The sequence below is a fragment of the Strigops habroptila genome, chromosome 11 (assembly GCF_004027225.2).
Source record: "Strigops habroptila isolate Jane chromosome 11, bStrHab1.2.pri, whole genome shotgun sequence".
NCBI lineage: Eukaryota > Metazoa > Chordata > Aves > Psittaciformes > Psittacidae > Strigops > Strigops habroptila.
In genome coordinates this window covers 13,180,144-13,195,347 of record NC_046360.1, presented here as the reverse complement: position 1 = coordinate 13,195,347, position 15,204 = coordinate 13,180,144, and the positions used below count along the sequence as shown (strand labels likewise).

Genomic DNA, 15,204 nt, shown 5'->3' with positions numbered 1-15,204 from the left:
TCTTCAATTCGATCCTCAAAGCAAAAATGTTCAAAACTACACAATAAAATCTGAAAGGAAAAATCACATACTGAATATTTTACTGTAACATCAGAGCTACAGCTCCTGGGACAGAAAACCCCTTGATTCTGCTTGTCCTTTTTATAATAACATAGTCACTTTAAACTTTTTAAGAACACTACAGTCGAGCAGTAGCTGCCTTCATTCTTTCCTGATAGACCATCAGTTCTTGTTTAAAACCTAACCGCAAGGCTGTTTCTAGGCTGCATCATAGAAGAGGGGGCTCAGTGATTCTTCCTTGTCCCCTGTTTAGAGTGAGAAGTCAAATTGAAAAAAGACAATTTTGTGTTTCTCAACTTTGCTCCCATTTTTCCTGTTTTTCCCTTTCTTTTTGACAGACACCCGGCAGGACAATGCTGCAGGCCGCGTAGGCTCTGGTAGCCTCACACAGGTGACAGATCTGGCTCCATCACTTCATGATCTAGATAATATCTTTGATAACTCAGATGAAGATGAGCTTGGTGTAAGTCTTTGTAGGACCGAATGTTCTGTAGAGCTAAACCTTAGCCAAAAAAAAAGGAGGAGCAGGATGGAATCCCAGCGGGCAATAATTCTCCCTAGTAGGTAGGAGAGAGTTTCCAGGTAGGCAGGCTTGGATTTTAACTAGGAAGAACTGCTAGCAAAGAGAGGTATCCTTTCAGGAGATCCATCAAAGAGAGAAATCATCACTGTGTATATATAATTCAGAAATATATCACGTAGGTTATATCAAAGCTTGTGTTGTCTGGCAGTTTTGCAGTCAGGAGGGAACCTGTATACAGCTACCTTGCTGATTCAGGCATTGCTTTGGCAGGCTGCAAGAATACTGCCACAGGTAAAGCTTTATAAATGCATTACATCTAGTTTCATGTCCTTTGCTTTTGTCAGTATTTTGTGTTCTCTTGAGAGTTACAGAATCATTAACCAGTGATTTGTTCTTTTACCTTGTCTGAGAAGCTGCCCAAAGAAAAATAAATTCAACCTTACTGAGTTTCAGTAATTCTCTGAGGCGTGTTTCTTTCTATTCCTACAGCAGTTTATTTCAGTGCAAAGAGGAATAGTTGCTGAGTATTAGGAAATACAGAGGGCAAAGCAGGTTTACATCAATGACCAGGGAAAAAAAAACCCGAGACACATGGAAAGGCAAAGATCTGAATAATTCCTATATTTAAGCTTAATCTAATATAGCCACAACCATACAGAGGTGATCCTATACCGACTGATAGTAGATAATAGTCTTTAAAAGTCTGATGTCTGCTTCTGGGCAGTACTTTTCACATACACCCATTTATTTACTAATTCCTCCTGTTCTGTGGTTCCACACAAACTACACTTCAGATGTTGTAGTTCATATGCAAATCTGCTAAAGGACTGTCAGAATAAATTACCTTTTTCTGCCAAGTCGACCTGGCCAGACCTAATGTTCTTCTGCCTCCAAACTTGCACGTGTTGAGCAGTCCACGTGGTGATGCTTTATGGCATTCTTACTCTGTGTTGTATTTTCCTTGTTATCTCAGAGTAGTCTGAACATGGAAGCAAGCACAGTAGTCACATTAATTTCAAGATGAGTGTTTATGATAATATCTTTAATACAATTTGTGTCTATAGATACATGTTTATATGTATGTATATGGGGGGGAATAGACAGGCAGATAATTTCAGAGACTTTTGGTTTTGTTTTGTTGTAGTGTTGAAAGAGAGGAAAAAGAAATCCAGGCTCCTTGGGTGGAGGGGGTGGGAAAGGAGAAAGCACACCTTTCTCTTGTGAGGTCTTGTTCAGAGAGTTTTCAGGATCTTTAACAGCTTCTGCATTCCAGCATGTTGTGTATTTTTAGCATGGTCTGTGATCATTCTGCTTTTAGGCTGTATCGCCAGCTCTTCGGTCATCGAAAATGCCGGCCGTGGGGTCTGAGGAGCGCCCTGTAGGGAAGGATGGCAGAACAGCAGTACCTTACCCACCGAGTGAGTAACAACTGATCACCCTTTGTCCACAGTTCAGATCTTATACCTACCACACTGCCTTCCTGCAGGAGGCTTGAAATGTCACTTTTTTAGGATTAAGAGGTAGGGTGCTTATTTTGCTTTGTAACTACTAGATGCCAATATTAAGAGGATAAGCAGATACTAATGAAAATAATGGATGATAATAGAGACACGTATTTTTAATGTGCCTACTGAGATTTGAGATGCTCTTCTTTGACATTACTATGTTAGACTGGAAGTATGGGAGAGATTTGTTAACAAATCTTCATTTAGAAGCTATCCCCTCTGTTCTCAATTCGCTGTTCAAGCTCAGTTAGACCTTACCCATTACCATATCCCTCTTTAAGTACAAATCATTCTTCTTTTTAAGCAATTCAAAGTATTTAAAGCTCTGACTTACCAATTAGCCATTATGGTGCAACCTGTCTTGGAAGAAAATTGCATTCAGCATTTGACAAATTCAGGCTAAAATCACCTTCAGGGTTTAATCTAGATGTGGAAGTGCATGATTAAAATTGTAAGGAATGTGCCAACAACTGTTGGGAATGATGACTTTTACTCTCTGAGATAAATGGGCTTTCTTGCACCCGAAAGGAGGTTGTAGTGAGGTGGGGGCCAGTCTCTTCTCCCAATTAACAAGCAATAGGACAAGAGAAAATGGCCTCAACTTGCACCAGGGGAGGTTTAGATTGGATATTAGGAAGAATTTCTCCCCCTAAAGGGTGCTCAGGCATTGGAACAGGCTGCCCAGGGCAGTGCTGGAGTCACCGGCCCTGCAGGTATTTAAAAGATGTGTAGTTGTGGTGCTAAAGGACATGGTTTAGTGGTGGCCTTGGCAGTGCTGGGTTAACAGTTGGACTCGATGATCTTAAAGGTCTTTTCCAACCTAAACGATTCTGTGATTCTGTTTATATGTAGGTGGCATTTCTCGAGGTGAAAGAGAACTGTGTGTATGTTTGTGTTATGTGTGAGTGGGAGTTGGAAGGTGAGAAGTTTTGGTATAGCACTAACCAATCAAGTTATGAATTACAAATGGCTTAGTGGTGAGGAGGAAGAATGTTTGATTTTTGTGGCTGCTATAAGCAGAAATCCAATCTCTCTGCAAATCATTCCTTAATGCCTTCTCATTAACTTCAGCTGGTAATGAGAACAAATAGAGGGGAAGAAAAAAAACCAGTCTGAAGGAGATGAGTCAGAGTTTTATGGACCCATAAAAGCTCTGCTGATTTACTCAAATGTAGAAGTCTGAAGTATACAGAGATTGGATTTTGACAGGTTTAGTTGATCCATAGCTTTTTGAGATATGCAAAGCTTTCTCAAGCATGACACACATGAAAATGAATAATGATAGTTAGCCTGTTGCTGGAGGCTTGGGGGATTTTGTGTAATTAAACTTTTTTATGAATCTGCACTGCAGAATTTTGCTAACTGGAGTGCATGTGAGTGTGAGAAATGATAAACTATAGAGCTGTGTGAAATCAGTTCACTACATACACTGCAGTTCTGCTTTGTAGCTGTCACCTTGACACCAGCTGTTGAGGCATAACAGTATCTGCAGGGAACTGAAATGCCTTGTACATCATAATAAATTTCTACTGACCACATTTCATTTTAACCTTCCTTCCTGTTCCCCCTTTCTCCAATTTCTAAAGCACACTTCTCTTTGTTGAAAACAGAGGCAGTAGCTAATCCAGCTGGCATCCTGCTGGTGATATTTCATATTAGCATTGGGTAGAAAATAGGGTTTTTTCCATTCTACTGAACCTGTTTTCAACATTAATTTGTCCTATATCAGGCAAAGACTAAGGTCTTTTAAATACAAACACTGAGAAAGGAGTTGGGGGGAAGAACTAAGTGGGAATAATTCATAGCTCATTATTTACTGCTCCAGGTTGTGAAAGCCTTTGTTCAGCTTTGGCTGTTATTACCAACAGAACTCCATTTTGAGAGGACTTCACCTCTCTGAGTTGTTTCACTTAAGAATTAAATAGACTGGCTGTCCCACCTCTGTGCTCAAAAGAGAGGTTTGGGCTCTGTTAAGGCAGAGTGGAGATGCATCTTGAGGCTGCAGCATCCTACAAAATCCATACTGTCAGTGTAGATATTCATAGACTACATATAATTTGAATCCCACCACTTATTTCTGTCTTTTTTAGTTACTTTTTGACAGTAGCATTATGTTGCACCATTTGGATTTCCACAACACACTGTTTACCAGTCAGAAACCCATCCGTATGTGTGGGTTTTCCATAATCTTGAGGCTGTGAACGTTAGTGAGTACAAGTAGGTCCTTGTGTCCTGTCAGTTTGGGCTGGCTGTACATCTAGGAATGGAAATGGAATTGGGCATTCAGTCTAGCAGAAGTAGTATTTAAGAAGGAAGAGACACCTGTGGGAATTCACCCTTCTCTAATTTCAGTATTTTAATGGTGAATTTGTCAGAGTGATGGTTATGTCCAGTGAGTATCTGTCCCAGTTCAAGGCAGGAAAAGATATATTCTGAATTGGAAGCAAAATAAATATGGAAACTGGTAGCTGGAATGTAGCTGGGGAGAAAACACACGACTTTATTCTGATTTGTGTTTGATTGCATTACACTCTGTAAAGCATTTCTGTTGGGGTTGGTTTTTTTCCTCAACACCACCATACGATGGTTGATTACATGATGTTCATTTACTGAGAAGTAATTTAGGGATTTTCTTGGCTTAATGTCTTGTGATGCAAAATGATACTTATGTGGCTTCCCCTGACACTTGGCGCTTCTGGATGCCTGGCAGGGTGATTCTTAAACAAAATTGCCTGTGTTTGTGTTAGCAACGGGAGCTTTCCTTCAGGAGTTCTGTCACTACGGACCAAATGAGGCTACAATGACTCTATGGCAGTGGAAAAATGGAGCTAAGTGCACACCAATTCCAAAAGCCTCCTGGTTTGGGGCTTGGTATCAGCTCTAAAAAAGGGAAGAAACTTCTCTGTGTTTCCTTAGTAACAGTTGCTGGGGTGACCTCTGCATTAATGTCATTAATCTATTATGAAATATTTTTTTGTTGCTCTTAAAACTGTGCATAGAATTTGTGTATCTGCTAGTTTGGTGTTCCTGCTTGCAAAGTATCCCGAGGAATTTCTGGAACTTATCCCTAGGAGTTAACTTTTCATCTAGGTTTATACTTGTGTCAGAGCTCTATTAAGTCTGTAGAATCTTTGTTAGGTTTTAACTGATGAAATAAGAGCTGGTATTGAGTCAGTCTCTTCTGTTCTATTGGATTTCCTATTGGAGAATGTGTATTTGAATGATTAACAGTGCATCATTTCATCATATCTAGCTGTGGCAGATCTCCAAAGGATGTTCCCAACACCACCTTCTCTAGAACAACACCCTGCCTTCTCCCCGGTAATGAGTTACAAAGATGGGATAAGTTCAGAGACCGTGACTACCTTGGGAATGATGGAAAGTCCTATGGTCAACATGGTTCCAGCACAGCTTGCGGAGTTTAAAATGGAGGTGGAGGATGGATTAGGTAGCCCTAAACCTGAAGAAATTAAGGTAACATGCCAAAAAATGTGGTATTCTTTTAATCTCATCTCTGTGTGGTTTGGTTTTGGTAAACAAGTCACATGTAGTGCGTGTAGCAGACTGCTTTAACAAATGGGAGCTGGAGCCATGTAAAGTACCTGTCAGCCTTTAGCTGGAAAAAAAATTAATCTTGTACTAAAAAAGCTTTTGAATTGTTTCCCTGCTTTTTAACTGGGTATTTTCTTTCTGCTAATTTTATGTGTGTAATGTTGCTGGGTGTTCTCAGGAACCAAACAATATTGTATGTAACAGGAGCCCTATGCCTAACAGAAAGAATGTACATATCCGAAAAACCATCATAATTGTGACTAAGTAGCTGTTAAATGATTGATTTCTTCAGATAAGTGCTCTGTAGCACCCTTTATGCATAGGCACTCCTTGCTGCCAGGCTCTGGGGATGCAGCTAGGGTAAAGTCATGCATGTAGAAAGGCTGCCTTTTTCTCTCTGAAATGTTGCCTTTTTTGGTTAGGGTTGAAAATCTCTGAGAAAGCCCAGGGGTTGAACTTGCTCTGTTTCTTCTTCAGCTGATGTTACTTCACAAGTTTTAAGGCCAGATGGGACCATTCTTATCTGACTTTCTGTATAACACAGGTCAGGTAATGTCACATAGTTACTCCTCTATTGAGTCCTGTAGTGTATCTAAGAACTATTTTTAAATGGGGACTCTGCTGCTGGGTACTAGTACTCACCTCCCCGGCTTTACATATCAAGATGTATCCATTTCTCCATAGCATCACATAAAGGACTTGACATAAGCACCAAGTACACATTGATTTGTATGTCATTGTTCCATCTTTAGCACAGGTTAAGAGGTAGGATAAAATCATTCTGCCTGCTTGTGTGTATTCTGCATTACTTAACTTGTTGGGCCAGTTTCTGTCACTTTAAGTCAGAGGTCGTCGTTCCCATATTTCCATGCATATAGCTTGAGGGGGGTTTATTTGAAAATGCACATTTCCTTGTAGAAATAACACCTGCCTTTGTTCTGCAGTGAGCTCCTTTGAACACAGGTAATAAAAAGGGAGATACATGCCATAGCTCTGTCTTCCTGGTAGTCCCCACCCCTTGATTTCTTCTCCTTCAGGCCCACCCTGTCCCTAATTTGCCACAGCCTGTTCCTTCTGTTTCAGCAGCCATTTCTCTCCCCCACACCACCTCCTTCCCTCTCATTTTGTGCTCCTGTGAATGTTGGAATTAACTGGAGGCTTATTTTTAAGCATCTGCATTGCTGAGAGCGCTGTGCACAGAAAGCTGCAGCACTTGCAGTTGCATGGACAAGAGGTGGCTGTGTATCAGTATGAGAACACCAGCAGGTACATCTATCTTAGTGGAAATGATTTAGTCAGCTGGGGATTAGTGAATTCTCTGCATGCAGTAATAGTGTACCTTAGGCAGACTGAAAGTAAAGCAGTGGCATGCTGCAGGGTGCCTTTCTCCATGAGAGCATCTGCTTTGTCCCTGGGAGAGGAGGAAGTCCCTATTCCTGGGAGGAAACACAGCAGCTTCTTGCATTCAGGGATTCTGTGTCCATGTTACACTAAAGTGTGTCTGGGCAGGCTCTGGAGTTACCAGCTCACTGGGCTACATGGTCAGCTGGTGCCTGTGAAGGAGCTGAGCTGGACTCTGTTCAGAAAGAGACGTTGAAAAGTGGCAGGAGTTGGTTGTCAGCGTGCCCCTGGTGAACAGGGATAACCACCCGGAAAGCTTGGCATGTCTGTGCTGCTGCTGGAAGATCTCTTCTTCCTTCGACCCTTACTTCTGAGAGGCTTTGCAGAAGTACAGCTGTCCATTTGCTTTGTATAGTTTGTGTATCTACCCATTTTTCTACCATTATTAAAGTTTAAAGTAAGTTTTATGTAAGATTTGTAAGACTTTGCCTTGCCATGGACCCTGCTGGCTTTTGTCTTCTGTTTGTGCCGTGAACTATTGGCTTAAGACTAGAATGACTTGGGCCTGGAAGGAAAATCTATGCTGGCATCTGTTGAGCTGAAAGATTTGGAGTGGGAGCAGATTTTAGGGCATCATTGATACTGAAGATATTTTAATCTCCCTCACAACCATTTTAGGAGTATTAAAATACATGTTTTAATTCTGCCTGATAACATCTCCAGCAGCACAGTTTACTTGCTTTTAAGTGTGTCACACCTGCTCATATACACCAATGGGGCAAACAAGCACCCAAACCCATTGCTAATCATTTTGGGAACATGGAAGTAGATTGCTTGTGCTGAGTGTTCAGCAGCTGAAGGTAGTAATCCACACATTCCTCATCTCCAAATGCTTTACAAGGTGCAAGGGAAAAACTGCAAAGATCTAATGAGATGTTAAATACTGACATTCTGGGAGAGACTGCTGTTACTGGTTTAATCATGGCTTTGACTTTGCAGTAGTGCCTCAAAAGGACTAGCTCTTTTCTTCTGAAAGAAACCTGGACTAGCTCTAGAAACTCTGGCTGAAGTTCTTGTCATCATTCCTGCAAACAAACCTGACGATCAATGGAAGTCCAGTTTGACTGCACTTCATTTATATTTCTATTTAATATTACATTTACAAGATGGTTTATTATTTGGCATGTGCTTAGTGTCCACTGTTACTACTTGGATTATATTAATCCCCAGCAGGAGGTTATTCAGAGAGGCTGATTTAGGCCACCTGAGGTGTCTTCACACCAGGACTCAGCCTCTCTCTCCATTGTCAGTATAGAATTTATGCAAAGATCAATCACTGAAGTGCCTAAATGAGGTGCTTAATGTTAGGTAGTATGCAAATGTCATAGTACACTATTGAGACGTAGCCCATCTTAAATGAGTCTAATTGTGAAATCCACTGCCACTATAGCTGTACAGCATCTCAGGATGATAAGGAGCCTCAGCTGAGTTTCCTTGAAGGAACTGCTCTTGAATGTTTTGTAGAATATTTTTATTCATAGAAATATATATTCATATACTTAATTTTGAAAACAAAAAACCATTTGTAGCGGGTTCAAGCAGTACAATAGGGTTTAATTAAAAAGGAGTATGCAAATATCAAGCACAACCTCACCATGTTGTTGTAAACGTTGTCACTTGGATGTTCCAGGATTTTTCCTACGTGCACAAAGTTCCATCATTTCAACCATTCGTGGGCTCCTCCGTCTTTGCTCCCCTGAAGATCCTGCCCAGCCAGTGCCTGCTACCTCTGAAGATCCCAGATGCCTGCGTGTTCAGGCCGTCCTGGGCTGTTCCTCCGAAAATTGAACAGCTTCCCTTGCCACCTGCAGCCACTTTCATTAGAGATGGCTACAAGTAAGTACGGTCTTACAGGAAATCAGTTTGTCATGCGTTAGTTTGGCTCATTAATTACAACGTTTGCATATATTAACAGTGCTTTACCTACGCACCAGAACCTCAAAATAACCTGCAAATGTATTTTAAACCTTGTAGATCTGTCATTGTTTGAGATCAAAAAAGTTCTGGTGGTAGGAACATTGGAATTGAAAACAGCTTCTGGAAGTTGATGTATGACGGTGTGTGTCTAGTACACTCCTAGTGCTTTAGAAAGAACAGAACATGTGGTACTTGCTTGACTTAATTGCAGTTTCTGCTACGGGAATATGTTGTAATTCAACATAAACCAGAGAAGTGTGAAGGAATAAAATTAATGCACTCAACCCCTCATGTCTGTGTCCCCCATTCCAGAGCCCAGTTCTCCAGCCTGCAGTCCAGCTCCCACCTTGTCTGTACTTGTGTAGTCTGAGCTTCAGGCTGATGGTGTCTGCTCCTGATGCTACCGGTACTTTGAGCAGGCCTGTGGCAGCTCTCATCCCTGCATCCTCACATCGGCTTTTCTGAGTGCTTTAACTTGAATGGGTCACAGATCTGCTGGTCAGACTGATGCCGATGGGATGTGCACTACCCTCTGCTGCCTGAATACTGAAAGAGAAGATGCCAAGTACAGGAGCACTGTGGCCTATAGGCAAACACTGCTATTAAATTTGAGAGCTCGTATTCCTCGCTTAGTTCTTAGAAATCACCAATGTTCATGGAAGAAATTAATTGCTGGAGATTTTGAAAGCTGTCAAGAATCGGCACCATTCAATTAATAAAGCCTCTTAAAAGACATAATAATATAGTACAGTTCTGCACTGCGTTCATTTCTAGAGGAAGCAGCCTGTATCTTTAAATCAGTCTGTAAAGCCTTTAAATCAGTCCTTCTCCAGCTCCAAAGGATTCTTCAGTGCTCTCAAAAGAATTGCAAAAAAAGAAATTTTAAACCCTTGATGGTGCCTGGGGAGGGTAATTGAATTCCCGGGTTTTCTGGAACAGTAGCTGATTCACCAGGCCTGAGCTGGTTATTAATTTCAGGTATTTGTTGGGGAAAAGACCCCTTTCATTTTCCATATAATCCAATTAGAGTGGAGATTATTCCTGCAGGCTTCCAACAGAGTGCTGATTGCCAATCAAGGTTTCTAGGTCACCTTTTCTTATCACTCTGAGGCATTCAGTGTGCTTCAGATTCACAACTCCTGCAAACCTTTGTTCATAGGGTGGTTTTTTTTCCCCCTCTCTTGCTTTGAGTTGCACATACATCTGTTCAAGGTAATAAAATGATTCTGAGGAGTAAGGACTTTGCTATTTTCCTTTCCAAGCCCCTACTGATATGTGAGCATTAAGGCAGTGCTCCTTTTAAATAGCACACAAAATACACAGCAAGAGCAGACAAACATGAGAAAAACCTCTTCCCCTCCTTTATCAAGAGACTTTTCTTACACTTTTTCTTACTCCAATATGAAATGAATTCAAGAAAAATGAGCAGCTTATTAACAACTTATATAGAGAAGAGTTAAGTAGAGCTCTTACTCTTTTGATTGGCCCCATATTCCCTGTTTCTTGATACGAGTCATTCCAAAGAGAGGATAGGTCTCATGGAAGGTACAGACTGTTCTTTGGTCACTTGAATTTGGCAGAAAATGACAAAAATGGGTAATAAACCCTGGTCATGACAGTGGATGACATACAAACACGTTTCTTAGTTTTGCTGGACTAAGAGTTTGTGATGGATATGTCATGTTGTGCTGGAGACTGTAATCCTAAATGAGTATTTGATTTGTAGTGTCTGGAATCCCCTTGCCAGTTGCATACCACCATGAGGCGTGTATGTGCCACATGCGTGACTTGACAGTCTTTTAAAGTGATGGTTTCTAAAGTCAAATAAGATTTCAATGCTCTGAAGTATTTTCTTTATTTCCACTGATGTTTTATCTTTTCACACATAATTGTGTTTCAAACAACAACTACAATCCTCTCTCTTTTCCCTAAAAAAGTTACAAATATCATAAAGGTTTAACTTGATATGTAGAGATTATTCTCAAGAGCATTTGAGGTTTAGGCCATGGGATCATCTTTTAAGAGGGCTAAGTGCCTAAGATGGTGCCTTTTTATTGGAGAGATAAGAAACAGTGATGTTCATGGTGAGAATTTCAGTTTTAGTTGAGAGACAGGAGTAAAAGGTTGTGAGCAGAGTGTGTGTTCTCTCTTTGCTACAGTTACAGTGAATCCTTTCTGGTTTCACCCTCTCCTTGTATTTAAAAGTTGACAAAATCAGTCTTCACAACCACCCAGTTTGTGATGGCATTTGACTGTTTCTCATTTATTTCTTGCAGCAATGTGCCTAGTGTTGGGAGTTTGGCCGACCAAGACTATCTTCAGATGAACACTCCTCAGATGAATACACCAGTGACACTAAATAGTACTGCTCCAGCCAGCAACAGTGGCGCAGGAGTTCTGCCCTCACCAGCAACTCCCCGCTTCTCTGTCCCTACCCCTCGCACGCCCAGGACCCCAAGGACTCCTAGAGGTGGGGGTACTGCGAGTGGTCAAGGATCTGTAAAATATGACAGCACAGATCAAGGCTCACCTGCTTCTACCCCTTCTACGACACGACCGCTGAACTCGGTGGAGCCGGGCACCGTCCAGCCCATCCCGGAAGCCCACAGCCTCTACGTCACCTTGATTCTCTCAGACTCCGTGTTGAACATCTTCAAGGACCGTAACTTTGACAGTTGTTGTATATGCGCCTGTAATATGAATATTAAAGGTGCAGATGTTGGTTTATACATCCCGGATTCATCCAATGAGGATCAGTACCGGTGCACCTGTGGCTTCAGCGCTATTATGAACCGCAAACTAGGTTACAACTCCGGGCTCTTCATTGAGGATGAGCTGGATATTTTTGGCAAGACCTCAGACATTGGCCAGGCTGCAGAAAGACGACTGATGATATGTCAGAGCAACCTGATCTCTCAGATGGGTGAGGGAGCCAGAAGGACCCAGGAACCTCCAATGAGCCTCCTCCTCCTCCTCCAGAATCAGCACACACAGCCCTTCACATCGCTGAGCTGCTTGGATTATATGTCCTCCAACAACCGTCAAACGCTCCCGTGCATGAACTGGAGCTATGACAGGCTGCAGGCAGACAGCAACGACTCCTGGGTAGAATGCTTCAATGCCCTGGAGCAAGGCAGGCAGTACGTGGACAACCCCACTGGTGGAAAAGTGGACGAAGCCCTCGTGAGAAGTGCCACCGTACATTCTTGGCCTCACAGCAATGGTATGGGTCCAAACAGATTTATGTCTTTTCCTTTGAATTTTTTCATGACTTCTGTAAATTTGTGTGAAACTTCCCAATCGTCAGCCACTTAGTCTTATGTGGCAGATGATATACATAGAAATATTCATAGAAGCACAGACTGGTTTGCGTTGGAAGGGACCTTAAAATTCATCCAGTCCCAACCCCCTGCCATGGGCAGGGACACCTTCCACTAGAGCAGGTTGCTCCCAGCCCCTGTGTCCAACCTGGCCTTGAACACTGCCAGGGATGGGGCAGCCACAGCTTCTCTGGGCACCCTGTGCCAGCGCCTCAGCACCCTCACAGGGAAGAACTTGTGCCTAAGAGCTCATCTCAATCTCCCCTCTGGCAGATTAAAGCCATTCCTCTTGTCCTGTCCCCTACAGGCCCTTGTCCAAAGCCCCTCTCCAGATATCTTGTCGGCCCCTTTATGTACTGAAAGGCTGCTTTAAGCCCTTTATTCTGGAAATGAAGTAGGGTTCTGAAAGCTTTATAAATTACAGCACAAGTACCAATAATAATCTGGTTGTCCTTAGACTTTGTGGTCTAAATTGTGAAAGAGTCTGTGGATGTTCAGAAGTCTGCAGCAGAGGTGCAAAAGTAATTCAAGTGTTGAGGGAAGGCAGAATTATGGCCCCTATCTTTTGGAGAAGTCAGCAGAAAAGAAATGCTCTGTATGAATGTGTCACCAAGAAAAATAAAAGTGATTTTGTAATGAAACATCGCATATGCTGAAGATGCTCTGACTTCTTCCAGTCTGAGCTGGACAGCAGTAGCAGTGAAAGGTGTGTGCAAAGGAATGTGATGACAGCTTTATTTCAGCAGTGTTTTCAGACAGTACCACAGTCAATGCCATTAGGCTAATTAGAGCTGTGCACATGTGGGCATTGTGAGAGCAGTGTGAAAGAACAATAAACCAGAAATTGTTGCCACCTCCAAATAATCCTTCCTGTCCCTCCCTGAAAATGACTGCTGCTCCTTTGTCATTCGCAGTCCTGGATATCAGCATGCTCTCCTCCCAGGACGTGGTGCGCATGCTGCTGTCCCTGCAGCCCTTCCTCCAGGATGCCATCCAGAAGAAGCGGACGGGAAGGACCTGGGAGAACATCCAGCACGTGCAGGGACCACTCACCTGGCAGCAGTTCCATAAGATGGCAGGACGGGGAACCTATGGTACATACATGGGGGTGTATGCCAACAGTTCAAATGGAAGCATGGTTTTCTAGAAATGCACTTCCTTATGGAAAAACATTGGAACAAATGGGCTCTTTGTATCTGTTGGGGGCAGGGGATGGCTCTTCACATGGCTTTAAAATGCATTTGCAGCACACCCCTGCACACTGGAGTGGAGGCTTCACCCTCCCTGACTGACACATACTTACAAGTGCAGAAATGCTGGGTGAGGATGAAGCTCCCCAGCTGAGCCTGGCCTTTGGCCTGTGCTGAAGCTCCTCGTGTAGAAATCACATGCAGAGCTCTTGAAATTGTACCAAATCGCAGTGGGGAAGAGGGGCCTTGAGCTACAGAAGGAGGGTAACACAAGAAGTAGATAAGCTTTCTCCACAGAGAGGTTTGCTTGTTCTAAGGTTTCCCATAGTCTTAATAAGAACTTTCAGTTTAAGTATTTCCTGGCCTATAAGTGACACTTCTGGAAAATACAAATGACAAAATAGATTCTGTGGGTGAATGTGTATTTCTCACCTCTGATTTATCTCAGTCTAAACCAGTGCAGTCTTGTTTAGGGGTTGATGGCAACCCTCTCTGCTGGGCCAGCGAGTGCTCTGGGGCTCTTCTATGGAGAGGAGCAGGAGGCAAATTGTACGATTACAATAACTTTGCTATGTATCTACACCTAGGAATAACTTTCTAAACGTTTTACTGAGTAACTTTGCACAGCCAGGTGGACGTAGATGAAAAAGTGTAAAATGAGGTTTTATTTATTCATGTTACTACTTTTGAGTGAGTAAGATGTGGTTATGGTTATGACAAAGGAAAACCACGAGATTAAGCCTCAGGAAGGGCAATACCTGTATTTACAGTACACTGCAAGATGGTTTATTGCAGCTTTTTAGGGAAGCTTAAATGGTAGATGAGCTTGGATCAGCTCCCTCTGCTTTGGCTGACTGAGCTTTGATTTTATGGCATTTCTTAGGTACAATATAAATCTATCTTCTACTTTATTAAATATTTTTTCCCAAGGAAAAGGGCTGTGGGAGAACATGGTTTAGCAGGCACAATCCAGCCTTGATCTGTTTCCATTCTATGGTCAAACTTCCAGGAGGCTCAGGATGGCAGGGGATGACTGATTCCCAATATTCCTGTATACGAACCCACTGCTGGTACATCAGGGAACCCACTGCGGTTAAACCACTTATTGTAACACTTTTTCTCTCTCTTTTTTTCTCTTTGAAGGCTCTGAGGAATCTCCTGAGCCTCTTCCAATCCCAACATTACTAGTGGGTTACGACAAAGACTTCCTGACAATCTCTCCATTCTCCTTGCCGTTCTGGGAGAGGCTGTTGCTAGACCCATATGGGGGCCATCGGGATGTCGCCTATATCGTGGTGTGTCCAGAAAATGAGGCCTTGCTCGATGGAGCCAAAACTTTCTTCAGGGACTTGAGTGCTGTATACGAGGTTGGAAAGACAAGCCACACTGAATTATTGCTTCTTAAGTGTCGTTTCTGTTCTGCTGCATGTTTGTTGGGAGAAATCTGTGGTTTTTAAAGTATTATCTGAGTAAGGATTTATTTCATTTTGAGGACTTTATGCACTTTCAGAGTCCAAGAGTACTGTCTAATTGAGTTGTACTGTGTTTTTTCTGTGCATTTCTGGGTGTTTGTTGCCATCTGCCATCACCCTAGTATTAGTACACCTAATACTAGGGTGTAACACTAGTATTAATACACTTGCAACCTAACACATGAGGGCAGAACCAAACCTGAAGACCGAGGGGTAGATTAAAGAATCAGTTGCTTCTTGTAATTACTAGGCTGGAGTTAAAAC

The 15,204-nt window shown here is 42.4% G+C and overlaps 1 protein-coding gene across 2 annotated transcripts in view; it reads left to right on the top strand.

Moving 5' to 3' along the window:
- The window catches only part of MED13L (mediator complex subunit 13L), a 184,666-nt gene that overhangs the window by 146,100 nt on the left and 23,362 nt on the right, over positions 1 to 15,204 (top strand). For both annotated transcript variants that reach the window (XM_030501971.1, XM_030501972.1), the window contains 7 exons: positions 399 to 523; positions 1,902 to 2,001; positions 5,342 to 5,562; positions 8,672 to 8,877; positions 11,235 to 12,181; positions 13,193 to 13,372; positions 14,612 to 14,835. In XM_030501971.1, coding sequence (XP_030357831.1) covers positions 399 to 523; positions 1,902 to 2,001; positions 5,342 to 5,562; positions 8,672 to 8,877; positions 11,235 to 12,181; positions 13,193 to 13,372; positions 14,612 to 14,835 — 2,003 coding nt within the window. The remainder of the gene's footprint in view (positions 1 to 398; positions 524 to 1,901; positions 2,002 to 5,341; positions 5,563 to 8,671; positions 8,878 to 11,234; positions 12,182 to 13,192; positions 13,373 to 14,611; positions 14,836 to 15,204) is intronic.